This window comes from Felis catus, chromosome X (genome assembly GCF_018350175.1).
Source record: "Felis catus isolate Fca126 chromosome X, F.catus_Fca126_mat1.0, whole genome shotgun sequence".
Taxonomy (NCBI): Eukaryota; Metazoa; Chordata; class Mammalia; order Carnivora; family Felidae; genus Felis; species Felis catus.
In genome coordinates this window covers 91947300-91973089 of record NC_058386.1, presented here as the reverse complement: position 1 = coordinate 91973089, position 25790 = coordinate 91947300, and the positions used below count along the sequence as shown (strand labels likewise).

Sequence of the window (25790 nt, the reverse complement as noted above, 5' to 3'; positions counted from 1 at the left end):
TATATTCTCTCTGGAATGGAATCCTCACCCCCCAAATACCCGTATTCTTCCCCTTTAGAGGAATGACTTATCCATCAACTGGGTGTTAAGCTTCCTGTTTCCCCTTCCCAGGTCAAGGGCAGCCCAGGTGCCCAATTTCTCTCTCTCTTCACAAGGCACCACCAGCAATAGAGATGAGAAATTCTGAAGAGCAGCCAAGTGGAGGAACCACAGTGTTGCAGCGTCTGCTACAAGAGCAGCTCCGCTATGGCAATCCTAATGAGAATCGCAACCTGCTTGCCATACACCAGCAAGCCACAGGGAATGGCCCTCCTTTCCCCAGTAGCAGTGGGAACCCAGGCCCTCAGAATGATGTGTTGAATCCCCAAGACCACCACCAACAGCTTGTGGCTCATGCTGCTCGACAGGAACCCCAGGGACAGGAAATCCAGTCAGAAAACATCATCATGGAGAAGCAGCTTTCCCCCCGAATGCAGAATAATGAAGAACTCCCAACCTATGAAGAGGCCAAGGTCCAGTCCCAGTACTTTCGGGGCCAACAGCATGCCAGTGTTGGAGCTGCCTTCTATGTGACTGGAGTCACCAACCAGAAGATGAGGACCGAGGGACGCCCATCAGTTCAGCGGCTCAATCCTGGCAAGATGCACCAGGACGAAGGACTCAGAGACCTGAAGCAAGGACACGTCCGCTCCTTGAGTGAACGACTAATGCAGATGTCACTGGCCACCAGTGGAGTTAAGGCCCATCCACCTGTTACCAGCGCTCCCCTCTCCCCACCACAACCCAATGACCTCTACAAGAATCCCACAAGTTCCAGTGAGTTCTACAAGGCCCAAGGGCCACCTCCCAGCCAGCATAGCCTGAAGGGCCTGGAACACCGAGGCCCCCCACCAGAGTATCCCTTCAAGGGCATGCCACCCCAATCTGTAGTGTGCAAGCCCCAAGAGCCAGGGCACTTCTATAGTGAGCATCGTCTGAACCAGCCAGGGAGAACAGAGGGGCAACTGATGAGGTATCAGCATCCCCCTGAGTATGGAGCAGCCAGGTAAGAGAGTTCCCTTTCTGTCATTTCCTGGCCTCGTCCCCAACCAGCTTCTGCTGTGTGTTGGGAATCTTAAGGGAAGGAATGGGCAGGTGTTTGGTATAACCAACTCTGCAGTGCATGGCTGGCCCCTGGCTTAGTCAATTTCCTGACAATCTGAATTTGTAGCCTCTTCCGCCATAATTAGTACCGTATAACATTCCCTTGACTTTATAGGTTGAGCATGGCCCCAACTGCCTAGTGGGCGAGCAGGAACGTGAGTCTTGATTTCTCCAGCGATACGCTGTCCTGTCTCCCGGGATTTTGAAGGAAGGGTCAGTGTTCCTCTTCTCGGGAGTTGTTAAGCCTTTCCTTGAGGAGCAGAGGCAAATTATCTTGCAGTTTAGTCTGGACTATCCTGTCACTTTTGGTTACTCCCCTCCGCAAAAGTCTCATCACTTATTTTTAGGAACGAATCTTTCTGCAGAATTACTAGGATTCTTTCGGACACTAAACAGACACCTCGATATTACTGCAGGGTGGGGAACTATATATGTGCAGGTTCAGAATGTTACTTGCCTCGTACTTCTGTTGCAGTTCATGAAGTCTGGACCGCTCCATCTTTCTTCTGTAGAGAGTCTGTTAGTTGCCCGTCTCATTTTTAATGTCTGAGTTAAATTCACATCATGTCACATCGAAGTTTGATCAGATGCTAAAATGCAGAAAGAATACTGTTCCCATGACTTCTTTACCACTTGTCATTAGTTCAGGAGAACTATTTCATATGTTCAGTTATTCCTAAATAGACTTCTGAATTATTCAGAGGCCAGTTGTCCCATTGCTTTATCACCAGACCTCATGATTCCATGATTGTGTTCATTGTTCTTACTGTTACCGTGGGGGCCACGTCTGCGGTCAGTAGCAGTTCAGCATACAGGGAAGAGGGAAGGTTTCGACCATGGGCAACAACGATGGCAGTGATGTGTGGCGTCCCTGTCCTGTTACCATGGGTAATTATGGGTAACCGTGAGGTTTGAAGTCCCTGGACCTAGCAGAGGCCTCTTCCCAGATTAGGCCTGTGATCTCTTTATGGTCCAACTCTTTGCCTCCTGTCTCCTCGCTTATTTGGGAAAGAGCCGCTTGGCTCGAAGTTCATTGAGTGACTCAGGAGAGAAGGCGGTCGGGTGGAGTAGGGTGAAGGTAAGAGAATGCACCTGGCATTTCCTGGTATTTCATTTTTCCCCCTCCAGGTCCTGTTTTATAGCCAGAAGCAATTCACTTTGGGCTCCACCCATAACTTGGCCAGTATAGGATTTTTTTTTTTTTTTCCCTTAACCCAGGTTGAGTTCCTAACCTTTTTCAACCTCCTCTGTGCAGCTTTCAAAGGGCAGGAGCCTAAGTTCTGATAAGTGGCTTAGAACAGGAAATGGGGTAACGGACAGGGCCCTTCCGGTTTAAATGAGAGCCCCCATCTGCCCAGTGAAACGGAAGACCCAGGGAGGGGTTGGTCAGTTGGACTGCTTAGCTTAGTGGAAACCCATCCAAGCCAGCAAAATGTCAATGAGGCTGGGGATTTTTGTTTGGCGCTTCCCATCAGCGTGGAAGAGCCTGTGGGACTCTGTCCCTTCTGTGGATGGGCTGACGTCTGTTGCCTTGTGGGAGGGGAGTGTGTCGGCTGGGGCGTGGAGCAGAATCCAAAGCCCCGCTTAGCACAAGGCCCGCCTTCCCAGGAAAGCTATTTTCAGAACTCATTCACCAGTATTGTTTGTGATCTGAAATGACTCCCACAGTGTTTGAAGCTAGATGGAAAAGCCCTTTGATCTGCCTAAATAAATAATAAGGAGCCCAAAGAGGGATTTTTTTTTCTTCCCGTACTGATGAAACCACCAGAGAAATTTAGCCGCATGTATTTTACAGGAAGATGTCCTCCCTCCTATGTTATCTGTGGGTCTCTCTACCTATCCCCAAAAGCGGTACGGCCCATGCTGATTACCCTCCTTTGAGCGGAATTTTAATACGCAGGTTTGCTCTAATAGTTTTGTTTTGTTTTGTTTTGTTTTTTTCCTCTATGGGAGAGGAACACGGTACTTGATACGCTTGGTGAATAATCAAACCTAAACCAGTCCTGGTCGAAAGATGCTCTGTGTGGAGTTTGGGGTCTGCATCAGACAAATTCTGGCAATAAAATGTCTCCAGGGCCTGGGGTGAGGGAGTGGCACCTATTGACAAATTACTGGCAAGGGGAGGCAGTTGAACTGCTTTCCAGAAATGTGCTGCTTTTAGGTGGTGACACATTTTTCCTCCTTTATTTCCTTGAACCAACTTGCTAGACAGTTTGCGAGTACCTTTCCAAGTAACTGCTGCTAGCCCCAATTAGAAGACGGAATTCTTAGTTCTTAATCCATAAATTACAGATCAAGGCACAAAGCAAGGTCTCTGAACAAATTGCTGTTCAGAAAGCCTTTGTGTGCTTTTAGAGGTGCAGTGAAATGCTAGAGATTTGCTGTTAAAATGAACAAAATGATATAAACAATCTTTTTATTACTTCATCTTCCCTCTGCCCTCCTCCCTGCTTGAAAAATAAATATCCTGAATGCCCAGAACTCCAGATGGGGAACAAGGCCAAGCCATCTGAAGAATTAAAAGATTTTTGAATCTTTGTCTTTCTGAGCGCTGAGCCCTTTCTGCATCTGGAGTTTATACGTTTATCAACTGCTTTTAAAAAATTAAAACCTTTCTGTTTGTAAAGCAGCCACCTCCTTTCATTTGTTGAAATCATGCCCAGATCTGAGGTTTCTTGAAATCCTTGTTTAGTGGAATCTGAGGGTGACCTAACTCTGTAGTTCAGAGCAGGGCTGGTTGTGCAAGAGAAACAATCCAGGCTGTTGGTGGCACCCGCTCTGGTGAGAGTGTGCACGTGTGGGTTTGCACACGTGTGGGCCAGGAGTGTGTAGTGTGGGGGTGTGTGGGGGGGGTGTGACTGAGGAGGGCGGGGGGTGAGGTGGGAGGGCGGAAGGTGCTGTGTCAGCTCGATGACAGGCTTTGGCTTTCCCTTTGTGTCCTCGCAAGCCGTCTTTGGGAGAGAGTTCCCCTGGCTTGGGGGAAGGATGCTGATTCTGGTCATTGGTCTCTGTCCCGCGTGCCTGCCAAGTCCCCTTTTCCTCTGAGCACCAGGGGCCCAGGTTGTCTTGGGAAGGAGCAGGATGAAGGGAGGGAAGGGGCAGGGAGGCAGGTCGGGGCTTCCATGGGATCATGTGATTCTATTGTCTGCAGGCAACTTGTTGTTCCTGGTTAATATGTCAGCAGGAAGTGATTTGCACTGCCTTACCGTGGAAGCGCTTGGGGACCGTGCCACTCACCCAGCTGCTACCTGTAATATTATCATTACTGTTAACTCTTATTATTTAATCTTGAGCGGAGTTTTGCTTCCTCTCACATCCCCCTCCCCCCAGCTCTCCCCGACCCCGTCATGCCTCTGTCCCCTCCTCTCAGGGGGAGCTCCACAGGAGTGTTAATACAGTCCTGCTTTATTTTTGTGGTGGGTGGATGCTGGAACCCAGATGGAGTTCGTTGGCTGGAGGGCTTCCTCTCCTTTTGTGACTGCCCAAGCCTTGCTTCATGTTTGCAAACCTGCCAGGGATGGACTGCCTGGTTTTCCCAACATCATGGTGCAAGTGAAATCTGCTTCCTTTTCCAGCCTGGGGAGCCCGAGGAGCAGCTACCTTGTCTCCATTCTTTCTTTCTTTCTTTTTTTTTTTTTAGTGTTTATTTACTTATTTTGAGAGAGAGAGAAAGAGAAAGAGAGAGCGAGCTGGGGAAGGACAGAGAGAGAATCCCAGAACCCAACGCAGGGTTCCGTCTCGCAGACCCGGAGATCATGACCTGAGCTGAGAGATTGAGAGTCGTTGGACGCTTAACTGACTGAGCCACCCAGGCGCCCCCTTGTCTCTGTGATTTCTAAGTAGAGCTCAGAGTCGGGACCGGAGCCACTGCTGTCCTGGGCTTATCTGACTCTAAAGACTTCTTTCCAGAGACCTTGTGATCTCTTCCTTCCCCAGGCCCCTGGGAGGCCACGTACTGAGGGCATGGAGGGGCCTTTCAGCCTCCAAGCAGGAGGGAGGCCAATGATCAGTCTGTTTGAGAGAGAGGCCTGGGCTACTGATGGGGCCCAGAGGAGCCGGGAGGAGGAAACCCATTTCAGAACTGGGCATTCAGTCTTTAAAAAAGAACACCTCCCAGGCCTGGGGTTGCCAAATCTTGGCAACAAGGATGAAGGTTTATTTGGTCATTTTTTCCCTTAAATTTTGAGAGCTGGATTGGAGAACATGAAATTAAAAGTCCCTCTTTTCCTCCCAGGAGAACCAAAAGCCCCAACAAATCCCATTATATTCTAACTCTCGGGATCTATAAAAATAATGAAAGCTCTCACTCCAAGCGGAAGGAGAGCACGTAGTCCATTTTACCCCTACGGAAGCTGAAGATCCACGGTACAGAAAACAGGGACCATTGATGGAGCTGAGATACAGAGCCCAGGTGTTGAGCCTGGGTTCTGGCCAGCATCTAGGTTGTTGGGTATCCATTAGCAAGTGTTTAGAATGATTTTGCAGCTGTCAAAAGCCCTTCCAGAGAGGATCTCTCTCTCTCTCTCTCTCACTCTTTTTTTTTTTTAAGTTTATTTATTTATTTCGAGAGAGAGACCGAGCAGGGGAGGGGTAGAGAGAGAGGGAGACAGGGAACCCCAAGCAGGCTCCGCGCTCGAACCCATGAACCGCGGGATCATGACCTGAGCCGAAACCGAGAGTTGGATGCTTCACCGACTGAGCCGCCCAGGCGCCGCATTGAGGATCTCGTGTAGGGATAGATACATGAACAATAACAGTAACTGAAGTGTATGTGGGAGGGACGTGCTTTAGCATCTGAAATGCCAGTTTTAAAAGTTAATTGCTCCTAGTGATTTGCCCCAAGTCCCCCATGAATTTGATGCAATTTAGTGCCAAGATTAAATGGATATCCCATACGTAAAATCCCTAACAAGGTCAACCTATCTCACTGGGAGGTAGACAAGAGACTCTTTGTAATTCCTACTGAGCTCAAAAATGAGAAGAGCCCAGTATTTTTGCAATTCATTCGTGACCTCAGGAACAAAACGGGCTCATGCAGATTAAGTAACTTGAGCAAGGTTACACGGCTAGTAAGCAGTAGAAAAGGTCTCCAAATTCTGTCGGGATCCAAATCCCATGCTCTTAGCCATCTGTCTTCCCTGGATTGAGAAATATCAGCTGTAGGACAAGCATCCACAGGATGTGGGAGTATATGAGGTTAGTTGGGCATGGGCTGGGGGATGAACAAGTTTCTCATCGTCAGCGTTTACTTACAGATATTCTTGCTGGTAGTGGTGATGGTGAAAGTGATCTGTTCACATACTGTGATTGTTGCCCTTAATGACTAATAGTCCGGTGTTAGGTACAAAAGTAGGAGAGCCACATTAAGCAGTGTACCAAACCTCTCTTTCTAGAACTTTCTACAAGGAATAGGCTGGGGATCTGAACATCGTGGTGTGGAAATCAATGAATTGTGGTAGTGGTGGTGTCTCTAATGTCTGAGTATCTGCATATCCTCAAGTAGTTTTCTGTGACTGTATGAATTATGAAAGAGAGTTGCTGATAGCAAGAAGAGGGCTGGTTTTGACTGTAGTTTGCCATTTGCTTGTGGGCAAGTGGAACATATTTTCTAAATCTGACTCTGCACGTGCTGACCACATACAGAACGTCAGAAGAGTGTTTAAAATAATGACGTGAAAATCACCTTCTGGAAGACTCATTTAAATGCTTAGACCTTCAGTTAAGCATCGGACTCTTGGTTTCGGCTCGGGTCATGCATGATCTCACGGTTTTGTGGGTTTAGGCCCCACAAAGGGCTCTGTACTGGCAGCACGGAGCCTTCTTGGGATTCTCTTGTCTTCCTCTCTCTCTGCCCCTCCCCCGCTTACACTGTCTCTATCTCTATCAAAGTAAATTAATAAACTTAAAAAAAATGTAAATGCTTAGACTTGAGGGGTGCCTGGCTGGCTCAGTTGGTTAAGCATCCACCTCTTGATTTCGGCTCAGGTCACGATCTCATGGTCGTCGTGGGATCGAGTCCTGCCTTGCGCTCCACACTGAGTGTGGAGCCTGCTTAAGATTCTCTCTCTCTCTCTCTCTCTCTCTCTCTCTCTCTCTCTAACAAAAGATGCTTAGATTTGAGCAACCAGAGTACAGGCATACGTCACTTAGATTTTCACCAAACAGCCCTGGAAATCACCTGGCTCAGTCGTCCACGGGATCACACCTCTGTCAGGCACTCACAGGTCAGGCCTGGAAAGAACTGTGGAGGTCTTTGCAGAGATTTCCTTAGTCTAACCCTGCCTGCTCCTTACTTTGCAGGGACCCTGGGGGGCATCGGAAGCCTCCTCATCTCACTTCCCTGTGCCTTTGTCCCCGAGTGCCTTCGGAGAGAGCTTAACCTGAGCGCGCCCTCCATGTTTTACAGGCCGGCGCAGGACATCTCATTGTCATTGTCGGCCAGGAGCTCACGGCCTCACAGTCCTACTTCTTCCCTCACGTCTGGGGGCTCCCTGCCCTTGCTGCAGTCTCCACCAGCCACAAGACTGTCTCCTGCCCAACACCCCTTGGTCCCAAACCAAGGAGACCACTCGGCTCACCTGCCTAGGCCACAGCAGCATTTCCTTCCGAACCCGGCTCACCAGAGCGATCATTACCGGCTCACTCAGCCTGGCCTGGGTCAGCAGCAGCAACAGCACCACCACCATCACCAGCAGCAGCCAGGAGAGGCCTATCCAGCTATGCCTCGGGCCCAGCCGTCGTCCGCTTCCTATCAGCCGATGCCAGCGGACCCCTTTGCCATTGTGTCCAGAGCCCAGCAGATGGTTGAGATCCTGTCAGACGAGAACCGGAACTTGAGGCAGGAGTTGGAAGGATGCTACGAGAAGGTGGCCAGGCTGCAGAAGGTGAGGCCCCCGTTTGGGGGTATCAGAGTCGTCTTTCAATCTTATTTGTTTCACATCGATGTAAGTCTCCACTTACTGGTGCCTGCACGACTTCTGGGAAGGTCTTCTGGATTCTTCTCTCTGAAGGTTAGGTGTGGATCAGACTTGGGGAAAAGCCTTCTGCCTAACTTTCTAGGGGAAGTCACATTTGACATCTGTGTGAGGAGAAAAAACAAAACAAAACAAAACATAATTACACTGTTTTCCCAGACACCGTAGCCCTAATGAAAACTTGACTGGTTGGCTTCAAATTCCAAAAGGCAGAGAAACTTCTTCGTAAGGTCAAGAACCCTGACCATACCTGTATAGGTGAACATCCTGCCAGCCTTTTGTCTTGGTTATATTTTCCCCAGTACTGAATTGGGATCTTCAATGTGAAACCACAGTTCCTACAAAAATCTCACCACTGTAGTTAGATCCAGATCCTGCCCTGCCTTGTTCTGGAAAAGTCTTAGAGCGCTTTTCCAAGTGGGAGTTCTCATAGCAACTTTTTTCAGCACCTCTTCTGTTGCCTCCTTTTTGCTTTGGTTTTCCCCTGCAGCTCACATTCAGCATCTGCTGTCTCTCTCTGGTGTGTGTGGGGGGCAGGAGGGGCTTAGCACCACAGCTGGGTGACAGGTGCCAGCCCTAGGCTGAGGAAGTACAAAAACGGGTGTATGTCCCATAGAGTTCACTTGCTTCTCTGGGTCCGTCCTGTCTTCTCCAGCTGGGACATTAGCTCTTGAGTGCCCTAAGCTAGGAATCTTAGCTCTTGGCCTCCAGTGGCTGTCGGTGAATAGGGTTATGCCTTTGGCAGCCTCTTTGCAGCTTTTCTCATTGTGGTGCTCATGTGGTTTTGATCTCCCGACAACGTGAACTGTTCCGGGGAGGTGAGGGTGAAGGTGTGGGAGGGAGGGGACATTGCCCGGTTTTGTTCAGCAACTCTGTCCTTAGGAGACACCCAGGAGTGGAAATTTCAGGGGCCCGAATGAAACTGAGAATTTGTAAACACCAGATCTGGGTCCTAAAGTCGAAGAGGGCTTACTGTCAGCTGAGGATTTTTTTCTTTTTTTTTAATGTAGCAAAACCACCTCCCTCAAAGTGTGCCAAAATCTGGACGGGATTTCTTGGGGTTGAATGAGAAGCGTTTCTGCCTGGCTTTGCCCCCACCCCCCACCCCCACTTTTACATTTTCTCCCTCCTCTCGTTTAACTGTACATCCCTCCCCCAGTCATACTGGTGCAACAAATTTAACCAGGCTCTCACTCTCAAAGCGGGCTGGCCTGTTTGGCTGATTGGGTTAAACGGTTAATACCCCTCCCCAAATTGTCTATTTCAGGGTGGCTCCAGCCCCGTCCCTGACGCAGTGATCGGCAAGGTGGGTGACAGGGGAGAGAAGCAGAATAGGATTTGTGTCGTTGTTTGTTGTTGCTTGTTCCCCAGTGGGGGGAAAGATGCCTCAACCAAGTGTCATTGGCACAGCGTGAGTGTTGCGGGGAGTGAAGGTTGACCCAATGCCACAGTGAATGAGAGGCATAAGTGGGGCAGAAGAGGGAAAGGAAAGGGGGAAGAGTATGGTAGATACCAGCTGGTGCTAGACAAAATACGAAGGTCCGAGGCTCATGAGGGGAGTAATTAGACAGAAACCCACCACCACATCCCTCTTCCCTGCCCCCACCATCCTAGACCAAACCAGGGGATATGCCCTTCTGTGACTTCTTTTCCTGGAAAGTCCTGTGGACAGAAGTTAACACTGGTCCATCTGGCGGGGGGGGGGGGGGGTACGGCGTCTACACAGGGGGTAGGGAAAAATTTGGTACCAGATCTCGAAATAGCACTCCGAACAACGGGAGTGAAGGGACTGCCCTCCGGGTGTGGCATTCTGTGAGGGGACTGGAAAGCCTTGCCTTCTCAACGCTGCCCAGAGCCAACTAATACCAAGCCTGATCTTTCAAATGGAAATGTTTATTTTCTGTACCCAGCACTTGAATTTCATGCACGAGCTTTATCGGGCCCAGGCCTCGCAGATCTTGTCTCAAAATGCCATTCACCAGTTTTCACCTTCTGTGCTGTTATCTTGGTGCCATCTGCAAGGAGAAAAACACTCTGGAGTCCGCTCTTTTCTTTGGTGTAAGCCTCATTTGTTTGCAGGCAGTCCTGCCTCAGGCATCATCTTGGAGCTGGGGCAGGTGGAATCTGAGTTGTTTGGTAACCCAGCCTTTCCCCCAGTCTCCCGCTGGAGGCCTGATATTTCTCTCCATAAAGTACCCCGAGCTGTGTTAAGAAGGGTGGTGGAAAACTGAGAAGGAATGCGGAATGGCTGTAGGAGTCAGATTTAATTTGCAAATTGCTTAATAGGCCATGGGGTTTATTTATCTTATATAAATTATATGCAAATATCTCTGTGGCTGTTTTGTGTGCAATGAAGCTATACTGGTTACGGAAAGACTCTGGAGTCTAATTTCGTGTTTTCTTCCCGATTCGGGCTGATCTGGGGCAAGACCCTTTCTCTTTGAGGTTTTGTGTGCTGTTGGGTTTTTGTTGTTGTTGTTGTTGTTGTTGTTGTTGTTGCATTTTACAGGATTTGCACTGGTGTCATAAAACACAACTCCGATCACGAATTTCTGTTCAAAAATCTGTCCTGGTCTCCCACTACGGGAGAAAGTCCAAATACCTGGCATTAAAGCCCTTTTATGATCTGACTCCAGTCTATCTTTGCAGCCAGATCTCATCAGCTTCCGTCCGTGTACCCCACAGTGTCCAGCCAAATGAGACTACTGGTCATTCTGGGAATGCATTCGCTCACTCAGAATAGAATACCCTTCCCCTCACCTCTGCTCATTGAAATCTGACCCAGCTTTCAGGATCTGACTGAAATGCCACCTCCTGCCTGAAATTGTTTGCCTCTCCCCTCACCCCAACCAGGAATACCTTTTCCTCCCCTGCTCTTTTGTGGCACTTACTTCTACTGTTGTGAATAATGCGTCCTTCTCTATATTCTTGTTCTTGATTAGGTTGAGAGCTCCTTGAAGGGAAACAATAATGTCCTCGTTCATATTCACACACCCTACCGTATTTAAAAAAATTTTTTTTAACATTTGTTTGTTGTAGAGAGACAGAGCACGAGCAGGGGAGGGGCAGAGAGAAGGAGACACAGAATCCGAAGCAGGCTCCAGGCTCTGAGCTGCCAGCAAAGAGCCCGATGCGGGATTCGAACCCACGAACCATGAGTTCATGCCCTGAGCCAAAGTCGGAGGCTTAACCGACTGAGCCACCCAGGCACCCCGCCCCCACCATATTTGTTAAACGTTTATTTGTGTGTGTGTGTGTGTGTGTGTGTGAGAGAGAGAGAGAGAGAGAGAGAGAGAGAGAGAGAGAGACGGAGAGGGAGAGAAGAGGGGGGGAGGGGCAGTGAGAGAGAGGGAGACAGAATCCAAAGCAGGCTCCAGGCTCTGAGCTGTCAGCACAGAGCCCGACGCGGGGCTTGAATTCACAAACCATGAGATCATGACCTGAGCCGAATTCGGACGCTTAATCGACTGAGCCACCCAGGTGCCCCTCCCCACCATAGTTTTAAGAGTTCTGTAAATATTTGGCCCTTGGTAAAAGTTTGTTAGATTGAACTGAACTACTGCATAAGGCTGAGGCTTCGCCTCTGCCACTAACTCGATCTCAGAAAGGGCAGTTTTACTTTTCTGTCTGCTAAGATGGGAGGAGGTGTCCTTGTGAAGGCAGATATCCGGGCAAATTGAAACAAACATGGGAAAGCCCTTTGGAAACTCTGGAATAATGTTACCTATGTACCATATACATTATTAATAGTGTTTTCAAAATTAGGAAGATTCTCATGCAGAAATGAAAATCATTTATAACTGTACTGATGAAATTTATTCTCTCCTACCACCTTCTCTGATGGCAGAAACGGTATTTGTTTCTAACCTGAGGGAGTCTCGTGACCCTGTGAATTAGTTGCTGAGCTGAAGGTTGATTTTAGCAATTCTTCTGGGAAACTTTTCTCATCTGACTGTGTTGTGCTGGCGTCGGGCCATCTGTAAAGCCCTGGGAGAAGCTGTTATTAAGGATTTGCATATATGTTTTCAGACCATCTTTCCCATTAAGCTCCTACCATCCCCACTATCTTTCCTCTTTTTTTTTTTTTTTCAGGTGGAGACAGAAATCCAGCGAGTCTCGGAGGCATATGAGAACCTTGTAAAGTCATCCTCCAAAAGAGAGGCCCTGGAGAAAGCCATGAGAAATAAGCTTGAGGGTGAAATTCGAAGAATGCACGACTTCAACAGGGATCTGAGAGGTGAGGGACTTCCTTCTGAAGCACTGGCCAAGGTAGTGAAGGGAAAGGCGGGGAGAGTACCTGCAGGCTCTCAGGGCTTGACCACCCCGCTAGCATGGTCGCTAAGTTGCAGGGCATAGATAAGGCTAGGGTTCGGGAACTGCAATAGAACTTGGTCCCAAGTTTGCTTAATCGAAGTGGGATGAGGTGATGTCTGAATCAGACAGTGTCCCTCCGGTGACTCCCGGATCCTCCTGGCCCTGCCCCCACAATCTGTGCTGCTTCTTTTCCCTTATGGGTTTTGCAGAAGCCTGTCTTGGGGCGGTGCAAGCTTGAAACAGTGACGTCCTCCACTGTTTCTAGGGCTCCCTGCTTGTGTTTCTACCTTAACCTTCATCACCTTCAAAACTGATGGCCTGGGGGATGTTATCTTCTGTCTTTGGATTTAGATGACCTTATTGATCAAATGAGACAACTGAACTGGATGCTGCCCATGGTCCCCTACTAGCTCTGATGTCACACGATTTTGAAGACTTTTTATGACGACTTTGGTGCTCTTTTTTCCTGGTGAATGAAAGATGTCATATATTCAGGGGTAGATTCCTTCATTCGCATCTAGAATTCCACACTTAGGTTTTGTCAGTGAGGAGTGAAAGTGTTCGGTACTCACCTCCTCCTTCCCTACCATGGCTTAGTTCTGTTTGGGGTTCCACATTTGCAAATCTGTGTCTGTGTCACCTATTCCTGAGTAACAAGAAGAAGCAGGCTTGTTTTGCCCAAGATCAGTATTTATTTTTTTATCTTTATTATATTTTTTTTTATTTTGAGAGAGAGAGAGAGAGAGCAAGAGCGCGAGTGGTGTCAGGGCAGCGAGAGAAGGAGAGAAAATTCCAAGCAGGCTCCACCCTCTCAGTGCAGAGCCCGACGCAGGGCTCAAACTCATGAACCGCGAGACCATAACCTGAGCTGAGATCAAGAGTCAGACGCTCAGCTGACTGAACCGCCCAGGCGCCCCCCTCAAGATCAGTATTTAAAGGGCAGACACCATGTGCTTGGAAGTTCGTATATGAGGACCTGTTTGTTGATTGTCTTTGAATTCCACAGAGCGTCTCGAGACTGCCAACAAGCAGCTTGCGGAGAAGGAATATGAGGGGTCGGAGGATACTAGAAAAACCATCTCTCAGCTCTTTGCAAAAAGTAAGTCTGAAAGCTCCAGCAGCAGGTATGAATGTGTGGTTGGGAGCGAGATGTGTAAAAAGATCACACAGTTCTGGTATCCGTCTAGAACAGCCAGAACAGAGTGAATGCCATCTAAGGATTCTTTTTCCTGTTGGGGCACAAAGTTGAGAGTGGTGTTCTTTTCCTTCTAGGCCAAGAAGGCTGCTTGCCACATTTAGTCACATCGACGTGGCTCCTTCTGGATTAAAGCAGAGAAGCCCCTTTGAAATCCCTGCTTTTGTCAAGGCTAGCTGCAAAGGACCTCAGTGAACATGGGGTCACTTAATGTTGAAGGGATTTATTGTTGAGGGCTCCATGTGCTGGCTCTGGTAGAGATGGGATTAACATGCAGGATTGATGATTAGTGTTTGGGATACCTGATGTGCACCTGCGGCTCCCTTGGTTCAACACCCTGTATTAAATCATATCGTCACATATTGGCAGACTCCAAGGGCAGCTACAGGAGGACCCGCCGCTATGGCCTGAACTAGTGACTCTGGTTGGAGAGTTGGAGGGGTGGGGGAGGGCAGAACGATGTCTTTCCTCATAATACTGTTTCCTTTGTCTGGAAATACTCCGGAGGACCGTGACAATGAACTAATCCTGTTCTTTATCGGTCCCTAATAGACTCCACCCAGCTAGACAATGCCTCATTCTTTCCAATTGCTACAATAAAACCAGCAATAAAAACTATGCAGTGGATTGAGTCCACAGGGGGAAACAGATGAACTACCCTCGCTTCTGCAGATGTCCATAATTGGTGTTCCCTACTCCCAGCCTCCCTCACTGGGGCTCCCAGCTAGAGTAGTGCATGGTGGGGACTTGTCAGGCCCCATCTCTGCTGGGCCTCCACATGACCCTTTCAAGTCATTCCATGCGGCTTCTAGTCAGCTTTTACAAGTTTGTTTGATCTTCACTTACAATACCCCCCTCCCTTCCCGGGTTGCTCTGTTGTGCTCTGGCCTCAGAAGTGGGGCTTTTTTTTCTTCCTCATTTCCCTGAGCCTCCCGTTCCTTTGTCAGTATGTCTTAGAGGGAAGAATGTCGTTTTTCTGGTGTCATCAGTACCTCGTGTAAATTGTCGTGAAGTTGCTTTTGCGGTGTCACCGTTACCCTGGAAGTTAGTTCGCTGGTGGAGAAGATGGCGGCCTCCCAGGACAAAACGAAACAAAAGAGAAAAATGTATGGATTCTTGCCCTGGGATCTGCTAGTTCATATTCCTCCGTGTGTGTGTGTGTGTGGCGATGGTATTTCAGGTGTGCCACGAGCTCTGCTACTGGTTTATACAATGTGGGAATTTAGTAGAAACAAAAATTGTATTAACAATGCGGTGAGGGACTGTTGAATGGTTCTAGAAGGGAAAAATGGACTCCACTCAGCAAGCGGGGAAGAGGGCATGACTTACGGCCCTTTAGTTCTTTTCGCCTTTGGACATCGACGGGGTGCTGCATGGTTGGGGCTGTGGCAAGAGCCAAGAAGGTCCTCTTGAAAAGCCTCCCTGGGGAATGTGCTCCAGTTACACTAAAGAGACCCAACCAGCTCAACCCTAGGAGAAGGCAGTCTCATTAGAAAGAGTTTAGAACAGCCTGGCCTTAAGTATGGGCTCCAGTGTGTCCTCAATTACTAATTGTGAGGCCTGGTACACGTTATTCAAGCCCTCCGAGTCTCGTTTTTTTGTTTTGTTTTTTTTTTTTTTCATATACAAAATGGAAAAGAGAATAACGCCTCCCTTGTATGGCTCTCCTGAGGATTAAGTTAGTACAGTATTTTGGTGTGCAGTGAGTATTCAACAAATGTTCATTTCTTTCCGAGGTGCCCCTCTATGGGTAGGTAAAGGGAGAGTGGGAGGGAACCCGGGGCTGCCCTATTAAAGTTTCTCTTAGAAACTTAAGTATCACGGTGTGCAGAGGAAGGGCACTCTAACCCCCAAGTGAGAATCAAAACTGTCCCTTTGCGTTTCTGGTATGAGGTTTGTCCCCGTTAAAACGGGAGGGACCTAGCAAGGCAGGGGGGTATCTACACGTGTCATGGTCATCTGTACCTACAAGGCAATCCTGGACTTATTTCAGTTGGAAAATCACGTCAGTGAGTAAAGGGTGGGATTTCAGGTTTTCTACATTCTACGGAATACCATTTTTAGATCGATTTAACGTATTGTCAGGAGGAGGTAACTGGGAAAATTTCGGGGGGCTCAGTTGCTCTTTTGCCAATACAAGACCACTGGAGGAAATACAATTGAAGACCCAAGCCTACCTGTTCTGTGTGTGTGTATTCTTTGCATAATACTTTTCATAAAACTTTTTTTTTTTTACATCTGCATTCACCTTGCTTGTGTACCACAACCATTGTTAGGTGACTTTTCTGAGTTTACATAACAAGTTAGCGGTAGAGCCAATGATAGGGTCTCAATCTTGGGTATCCTGGTGCATTTAGCCGTGTGTTAGAGGATATCTGGTAATGGGTATGATTGTCAGTTTTGCTCAGGTAAGCTTTTGACCTAGCTCCAGAATGGCGGTATTGATAATTCATGTCTTGATAGATAAGGAAAGCCAGAGGGAGAAGGAGAAGCTGGAGGCCGAGCTGGCCACTGCCCGTTCTACCAATGAGGACCAACGACGACACATTGAAATCCGAGACCAGGCGCTGAGCAACGCCCAGGCCAAGGTGGTCAAGCTGGAGGAAGAGGTATGTGCGGTTTCCTTAAGGTAGCATATGAGTCCCAAAGAGGGGGCGAGCTGGGAAATCAGGGGCACTGGGGACTCCCCATTTTTGTGAACTGGCACCTATGCTGTCCCCCAACCGGAAGGTACCATCTGCTACTTCTCCTTACAGCTGTCCCGGTGTGAGTGAACTTTGATTTCTTTCTTCTTCCCTGCAAGTCCTTTCCTTTGGCTCCAGAAGAGAAAATCACCAAGGTCAAGAAGTAATTTCCATTTGCTCATTCAGATAATAAACTGACCACCTCCTTCCAAGTTCTTACTATGGACCTAGCCCTGCCTTAGGTTGTGACAGATGCATATTTTTTTTTTTTTAATTTCTGCCCTTATAGGGCTTTAAAGCTTTCTCTTAGAAGGGCTAAAAAATGGCTCCAGATATTTTAAAGTACTCCAAGGATCTTAAAATCAAAATGGTCCTTGTCTCCTGATATTCAGTGGGAAGTTGGTCCACTCGGGTTAAAAAAAAAAGAAGAAGAAGAAGAACCTTGATGGCTATGGCTCTCGTCCTAGGATTTATTTTGCAGATTGGTTCTGAAATAGAAGCAATCTTGAGGGGGTCTAAGACAGGATGGGACCCAGGGAAAATTTACAGTTTATGGCAGGCCAGGAACTGTGCCCTGGGCCTTTACTGGCTATGTGACAGGGAGAAAGTGTCAGTTATTTGTGTGCAAGGATGGGGTCTTTCCTTGACAAATACAAGGGCCCCCCAAATGCTAAGCATATGATAAATGTGCATCTGATTAGTCTTGATGTGGATGTTACTCGATTGCAACACTGAACTGTGTTCATGTGAAATAGAGGGAATATTGCTGCTGGACTGTCATTAATTAATCGTGGGTGTCCGTTGTCATTGTATTGACGCTTCAGTGTTTTGTACTTCAGGGAATGGGTATGTTCCAACAAAAATGGATGCCAAAGTGTAACTTGGTGAAGAAAATTTCACATCTCACTATTCTAAAACTTGAATGTTTTTTAAAAAAAAATTTTTTAATGTTTATTTTTGAGGCAGAGAGACAGAGTGTGAGTGGGAGAGGGGGAGAGAGATGGGGGGGGAGATGCAGAATCTGAAGCAGGCTCCAGGCTCCGAGCTGTCAGCACAGAGCCCGATGCGGGGCTCAAACCCAGGAGCAGCGAGATCATGACCTGGGCCGAAGTCAGATGCTCAACCGACTGAGCCACCCAGGCGCCCCTAAAATTTGAATTTTTTTAAGACAAAAAATAGCCTCCATTGTAACAAATTGGAAGCTTTATAAACCTGAGACCAAAAAAAAAAAAAAAAAAAGTGTTTCGTGACCAAGCCCTCAGCCTTGTGGCTTTGGTATGTGAAGTGTCTTTCCTACCTTCATTCATGACCTGCCTCCTCTCCCTCGGGAAGAATGGTTCTAGTTCCCAGAGATCTCCTGACTCACAGATATCTTTTGCTTTTTGGGGATGGGGATTAAAGTGCTTGCTGGGATTGGGTTGTGGGTTCATACATTTCCAGTAGGTAATATTGCCTGACCTATGATGTCCTTGACCTGACTTACTTAATCATTAAACTACAGGTTGTATAAAATCTGGCTAGCGTCCTGCTTCATCCATGGTCTGTGTCAACTGCTGAGTTGCTTTACTGAACATGAGGAATATTCGTATATGTCTGGTGTCCAGGCTTAGGGGCACACTGTTTAACCTTTTGCTACTTCTCGTACATTCTTTCCCTTCCCCCTCTTGTGAAGAAATCGCAGAATCAATTACAGGACAAGGATAAGACTGTATTATTTTAGAGAAGGGACGAGAGACTGGCCGAGAAGTAGCTTGTTGGGTAGAGCCAGGAATAAAACTGGAATCTCATGACTCCCCAGCCCATGAATTCCCTAGCCCTTGCTGCTTGTCTCCCGATCTGAATCATCCTTTGGTTCCATTCCCAAGGAGAAAATGTGGGCGCTTCTTGTTCAGATTTAGTAACCCCTGCATCTTTTCATTAAAAAAAAAAAACGCTCTACCCGTTGGGCCCCTCTTTTTCAACAAGAGGCTTGTCCAGACTGCTTCGAGATTGGGGTATATACACAGTCCTGCTGCCCCTCCAGGAAGGGTGCCCATCCAGTAGGAGGTAAATGGGACAAAGACTCTGCAACTCTCTCGCTTTGCTGTGTCCTAGGGCTCAGTGGTAACTGGTTGTTAATCATGAAAATAATATGCATCTAAGGAGAGGATGTTAATTTGTAGTTCCCACTGGGCAGCCCTCACTGAAACAGTTGCCTGAAATATATTTCTGGCTTCAGACTTCTGAGGCTTTTCTGGGCATTCGTTCCAGAGATTTGTAGTCGTCTTCCAGGGCCCTGCCCCCAAAACACGTAGATTTACAATTTAAAAAAGAAGTTCGCAAACTTAGGCTAGGGTTGAATCATGGCATCTAGCGGCCAGATATGTCAAATGAACTCATCAATTATTGTTAATTTTTTAGCCCTCATCCAACTTGTGCTTTCGCTCAGAGGCTAGTGGTTGGGAAATTCTGAGTTGCTCTTGCTACAGGAGGTGGAACATTTGATGGGGGAGAGCGGGCTGGGAGCCTTCTACCCAGTAGAATCACAAGGGCAGAGGCCGTGTAATATCTTCCAGACTCTTTTTCTCAAGAAAAATCCACTGATTCGTGTTTTCTTTTCTGTTTTAGCAGCCTATCAGAGCTCGCTTTGCTCTTAGGTGGTGTTTGTCTTGTCTCCTCTCTAATAGTCAAAGGAAACATTCCTTTTCCTTATTCTCAAATACAGGAATTGATCATTGAAGTTTGGCTTTTCTGCTGGCACTCAACCCCCACTAAGCTTGTTCTACCTGGCCTCAAATTTTTTAAGTACGGGACATTAGGGAAGGTGGCCCTGGAACTAATCGAGTAAGGAATCTTTACTCTTCACAAAATCCGTGAACATCTCTAAATCAAGAAATGGTATTCACGAATAGAAAATGTATTCCTCTATCTGTTGGAGATGGCTTATGTATAATCCTTTTGGAAGGCAGAGGAATATGTCAGACATTTGCCTATGTCTTGTATAAACAGCGAATTAAGTTATGGCTCACAAATGGCACCCCGAATTTTTCCTAGAAGTTCTTCCAGGGGAAATATTTGTAGTCTGCTTAGCAAAGGAGAATTAGGGAAATTTTCCCAAATTAAGTCATTTGTCTAGGGAGTATTTTCTTAGCCTGCTAAGTGTCAGGGCAGGTCAATACATATGTCAAGTTGTTATTTGTACACCTGAAACTAATATAATGTTATATGTCAAATGTATCTCAATTAAAACAAAGACTTCCAGGGAAAGATTATGGCTACGTTAACGGTCCAAGGACCCTTGCATGCATTTACGTCTTTCTCGGTACACAGTCCTCACGTAGATGCTTTTCTCGAAATTCATTTCATTTTTCTAATCCCATGAAGACTCTTGCCCGTGATACCGTGCATCCACTGTGCTGTCTAAGCTCTATACAGAAATGTGCCTCAGGCGTACAGAGAACTTTCTCCCGCCGTCACAGCTTCCGTCCCCTTCCACACTCAGCAGAGATTCTCTGATGGACCCCGTTCTGTTGACGTTAGGGAAAGTATCTTGCTGGCAAGGGGCTAGCACTTTTACTAAAGAACAGACCTGTTTGGGGTTTTGTTGTTTGTGTTTTGTTTTCTGGGGTTTTTTGTTTGTTTGTTTGTTTGTTTGGTGCTTCACTATGATCCAGGTCTTGCCACCAATCTGCAGCCTATGCAGCAAGCAGCAGCCAAGGTAAATGGTGCCTTTCCATCCTTGCCCTTATCTTTCGGGACACGTAGGTCCTGTTGAAGTGAAGGCTCATTAAACTCCCAAGTCAAAAGAACTCTGTGTCCCACAGCAACCATGGCATTCTCCCATTCAGAGAGATCTCCCCCACCCCCACCAATTCGACCTCACTGGAGAGTTTCGACAGATGCCTGGCATATCCACTCACAAGGCTCAAGGCAGCCCAGGCTTCTGGCTGGCTCCTGTCGTATGATGACCCAGAGCCGAGCCACTGCTTGGGTAATTGTTTCAGGGATGGTGGGAAAAAGGCCCCGGCGAGATCAAAGAGGGAAGATGCTGCGGGTGGGCCGCTTACTGAGAAGAGTGCACTGGAAGGGACAGAGCGGAATGTGGGAGGGCTGGCAAAAAAACAAAAAAACAAAAAACAAAAGAAAAAAACAACAACAAAAAAAGCCCAACAACAACCACCACCAGTGAGCCTTGTTTTTTGGCCCGAGGCTAGAATGACGGCCACAGAGATTCAGGGAAAGGGGGCCCAAGTGTTAACCTTCGCTCAACTACGATGGCTGGTGATGCCTTAGACATCGCAGCGATAACTCTTGGTGGCAGCGCGTTTTCCAGTGTCCTTTTGCCACTGCGCTCGGTTCTTCAGAACGAAATTCATATTGTTTCGCTCCATTTCCACTATTAGTCTCTATGGCTGATAGTTTCTCTTATGTCTGGCTACCTTGCCACTTGTTTGATTTGTCATTTTGGTTGGAGAGATGGACAGCTTTGTGCCATCCTCACAGTACCGTGACTGGTCTCCTTTCCCGGGAGTAGAGGAAGCCGTGCTAGGCGTCGACATTTATGTCCCATCCCAAATAATCGTGAAACAAACAGGGTTTTGTTGCTCTAGGTAAAACTCACGTAATAGTTACGCTGGATTATAAAGTCTGGATGGAAGATCTGAGTACGTTATCTAGCCAGGAACCTTCCAGGGTGTTCTGCTGATGGATTATTGACTCATTTAAAGGGCATTTCATCTAAGAATGGCCTTTCCTAGATTTAAGGCCGCATATTTTATTGAGGTAGGTGTTGCTGCACCCAGTATGTGAAGAAATCATGTCCCCACCCCAAATAGAGACGGAGTGACCTCCCAGAGCTTGCTTTCTCTCAGTTTTTTTTTTCCTGTGGTTTTACCTTTTTAAATTCCCAAAGTAGAAGCCTTGTGTAATTCCTTCAGTCTCCTTAACAGAATGAACTCCGTTCTCTTGGTAGCAAGTTTCTAGAGGTGGTTTCAACAGACAGAGGCAGCTTGCTAATACCAGGGTAGTGTTACCAGATTGCTTCAGAGGGAACTCTTACTTGGAGCCCGGGGCTCCTGAGTAAGGCTGAATCAAATCAAACAGAAATCACTAACGGCTCACGGAGCAACAGATAACTAGTTGTGTGGAGAGGAGACGAGGAAAGAAAGTACAGTTTATTTCTGTGTTTGTTTAAATGTTTGTTCACTTATTTCTTTTGAGAAGGAGAGCCAGGGAGGGAGAGAGAATCCCAAGCAGGCTGCTCTGTGCTGTGAGATCGTGACCTGAGCTGAAATAAGACTCAGACGCTCAACCGAGTGAGCCGCTCAGGCACCCCCTTATTTTTTTTTTAAGTTTACCTGTATATTTTAAGAGAGACTGAGAGTGCATGCACACGAACCGGGGAAGGGCAGAGAGAGAGGGAGAGAGAATCCCAGGCGGGCTTTGCACTGTCAGCACAGAGCCTGACGTGGGGCTCGAACCCTTGAACTGTGAGATCGTGATCTGAGCCAAAATCTAGAGTCAGATGCTTCACCGACTGAGCCACCCGGGTGCCCCAGAAAGTATCCTTCCATTGTGACATTTGTGACACAGTGAGTGGAGTTGTGGGCAATGGAAGGGAAGGTGAAAATGAGACATAGTGAAGGATGTTTTCTATGGCACTGGACTTAGTTCTGTATTATTCGTTTCAGTGTCTTTTAGCCAATGAAGTGTGTGTATATGATGATGTTCAGCCAGCCAGTAATAATATCCCACCCCCTCTACCTATCCATCTGTATATTTTTATTACTTAGTAAGATCTTACTTTTTAAGCTTTTTTAAGTGTTTATTTTTGAGAGAGAGAGAAACACACATAGCACAAGCAGGGGAGGGGCAGAGAGAGACAGAGAGGAAGACACAGAATCCGAAGCAGGCTCCAGGCTCCGAGCTGTCAGCACAGAGCCCGATGTGGGGCTCGAACCCACGAACCTCTAGATCATGACCTGAGCCGAAGTCGGACGCTTAACCAGCTGAGCCTCCCGGGCGCCCAAGAGTTTACTTGTTAAGACTGGTTTTGGGTTCCCCCCAAAATAGAAGGGGAAGGTACAGAAATTTCCCATATACTCCCCGCCCCCACACCCGCATAGCCTCCGCCATTATCAACATCCCCCACTGAGAGGCAAAATTCGTTATAGTAGATGAACCTTACATTCACACATCATTGCTCCAAAGTCCGTAGTTTATATTAGGGTTCACTCATGGTGTTGTACATTCTGTGGGTTTGGATAAATGTATAAGGACAGGTGTCTGTCATTATGGTATCATATAGATGATTTTCGCTTCCTAAAAATTCTGTGTTCTGCTTATTCATCCCTACCCCTATGTATTTTTTTTAACTTTTTGAAAACATTTCCAAACGTATTATTATATCTCCCACTATGAACCTTGCAAGTTTTGTCTGCTTTCAACAGATTAGGACATTGAAGTGCAGGCAGATTATACAGTTAGTGATAAATCTAAGACAAAATCCAGATCCCTTAATTCTAAAATATCCTACCCTATGCTGTGTCCACCAGTGCATACATGGAAAAGGTTAATCATTAAATGACTTCCTTGCAAATGGCCGAGATCAATGGGTAGCTTTAGAGGCCCCAGGAGTAGTTTTGTATATAGCCATCCTTAAAAAAATACATTTGAAAGACGTCCACAGTTGTTGGAAGGAGGGAAAAGATGCCATCACGTGGTATTCATTTGCAGGGATCAGATTTTCCTGAGTCAGAAGGAGGTTAAGAGATCTGCCAAATGCTTGGGAATGGGTTCAAATTATTGCAGAAGTGCAATGGAAAAATATGATTGATTGAGCTCAAGAGTATCTGCCCTATTCTTCCCTGGATTGCCTTTCTGCCATTCATCCCACTTTGGTTCCCCTTTAAAAAATTCTCTCTTAATCGGAATGACGTGACACCCTTAACTTGACTTGCCAAACGGAGTAGATACATTAATGAATGTACGTGTTTATTTTTTATATGTTTGTAGTGTTACAGCTGAGCTATGCTATGCTCATTTTTACTCTTCTGTTCGACAGCTATTTCATATGAGCTGGTCACCAAGAGGGCCGTGAAAACATGAACTCGAACTAGAACCTGAGAGGGATGCAAAGGAAAAAAGAAAGGCCCTGCCCTGATGGGGCTTATGGGATGTTGCTCTCTAATGGGGCAGGGACTTTGTCTTGCTTTTCGTTGCGTCACTGCTCCTCTCAGATGTAGAATAGGGCCCGACACATGGTAAGCATTCAGTAAGTATCTGTCGAATGAACGAATGAACAAACGAACAAATCCACACATGAATAAAATCTTACACAATGACTGATACTACTAGAGTGCACATTATGAGAGACTTCGAGGAAAGCAACAATCAGGGTCAGGTCAGATGATTCGGATGACGGATTATTCCGTGACTAAAGAGAGCATGATAATATTAAAGTGTGAATATAAGCAGTTGCTGAAGGTGCGGCATGAATGAGATCTCCTCAACATTATTGACATTGGGGGCCAGATAATTCTTCATTGGTAGGAGTAGAGGAGGCTGTCTTGTGCATTGCAGGACGTTCTATCCACAAGAAGCCAGGAGCAACCCAGTCCGAGCTGTAACAACCACAAATGTCTCCACACATTGCTGAATGACCCCTTAGGGGAAAAACCGCCCCCAGTTAAGAACCATTGGTATAGAAGCAAAAGAATAAACACCCATACATTATTAGACCTTTGTGGTAGCAGGTAGGGATGGAGTTGGAAGGCAAGGGAAGTCTAAAATATCAAGACAGGGGCGCCTGGGTGGCGCAGTCGGTTAAGCGTCGACTTCAGCCAGGTCACGATCTCGCGGTCCGTGAGTTCGAGCCCCGCGTCAGGCTCTGGGCTGATGGCTCGGAGCCTGGAGCCTGTTTCCGATTCTGTGTCTCCCTCTCTCTCTGCCCCTCCCCCGTTCATGCTCTGTCTCTCTCTGTCCCAAAAATAAATAAAAAACGTTGAAAAAAAAATTTAAAAAGAAAAAAAAAGAAAATAAATAAATAAAATATCAAGACACAAATTAAGAGTGATTTAAGGAACACCATTTGGAGAATATAGAAAGCAAGGGAAAGGGAGCTCTGACAAGTTTTTGAAAACTGGCTTTTGGAAAGAAAACTTGAATGGGTGGAATGATTTCTCCTATTCACTGAATATCCAGAGATCATTTGTTTTATTTTTTTTTATGTTTTATTTATTTTTGAGAGAGAGAGAAAGAGAGGCAGAGAGAGAAAACAAGCGGGGGAGTGGCAGAGAGAGAGGAAAACAGAGAATCTGAAGCAGGCTTCAGGCTCTGAGCTGTCAGCACAGAGCCTGACACGGGGCTCGAACTCATGAGCCCCGAGATCATGACCTATGCCGAACTCGGACGCTTAACAGACTGAGCTGCCCAGGTGCCCCGAAAATTTGGTTTAAATGATGGATTTACTTGGCTTTTTCTAGAGGCCCATGAGTACTCATCTCTAGACCTGAGCCACTACCTTGGCTTTAGAAACTTTTCAAGTGAACTTTCACTTCCTTGAATGCTGAAGACATGGAGAAACGAATCATCTGAGATCCTATGGAGAGTACACCCATTACATGTTCTGTCTTTTGCATGCACATACACACAAACTAAAGCAGAACTTCTATTTTGTTTTTGCCCCCAAGAATGCGCCCATACAGAATTCTGGGATCTCATTTTGCCTCCTTCCTCAGTTGTTGGTCAACGTTGAAGGGGAAAAGGGGAAGTTGAGATCCATAAAATAGTTGTGAATTGAAAGACTATTAGAGACCTTCTGAGGTCATCTCTCTAGCCTAGTGATTTCTTTTTAAATTTCTTAAAATCTCCATATCCAAAGGCACTGAGGTGTGAAATACCATGGGGTCCTCAGGGACCTTAAATTATTTAGCCATGCTGAGGTGTCATGTGTGAAAAGATGATGGAGTGAGGTCAGACGACAGGCCCAATCGCTGGGGCAGACAGACAACACACAAGAACATGTATATATTCATATATATTTTCGACGATGTGGCAGTCTTTGTTGAAGTTAAGTTTTAGGTAGAACCCTAATATATACAACACGTAAAAGAGAAGCCATTTGATACAACTTACCCACCACCGTGGTCTCTGAAGCACTCCACAGAACAATTCGAAAATCACTCCAGGGTCTGGCATTTTATCTACAGAAGGACCGGATAGTAAACAGTTTCAGTTCTGTAGACCATACAGTTTCTTTTGTAACTGGCCCTGCTCAACTCTGCCATTCTAGCCGGAAGGCATCTGTAGCCAATATATAAATGAATGGAGATGGATGGATTTAGCCTGCCGCTGACCATTTTCCTTTGCTGACTCCTGAAACCCTCCTCTTTTTTACAAATTGGGATGCTGAGGCCGAAAACACGGAAACAAATTACCATCAACGGCAGAGCTAGGACTAGAATCCAAGTTCCCTGATTGCCACTTGGTTCCTTTAGCTTT

At 46.8% G+C, this 25790-nt stretch overlaps 1 protein-coding gene across 2 annotated transcripts in view; it reads left to right on the top strand.

The window, feature by feature from the left end:
* Positions 1-25790, top strand: part of AMOT (angiomotin) — a 63880-nt gene that overhangs the window by 16963 nt on the left and 21127 nt on the right. For both annotated transcript variants that reach the window (XM_006943935.5, XM_045050551.1), the window contains exons 4-8: positions 112-1045; positions 7550-8027; positions 12210-12354; positions 13438-13530; positions 16090-16235. In XM_006943935.5, coding sequence (XP_006943997.2) covers positions 174-1045; positions 7550-8027; positions 12210-12354; positions 13438-13530; positions 16090-16235 — 1734 coding nt within the window. In that variant the 5' untranslated portion in view covers positions 112-173. The remainder of the gene's footprint in view (positions 1-111; positions 1046-7549; positions 8028-12209; positions 12355-13437; positions 13531-16089; positions 16236-25790) is intronic.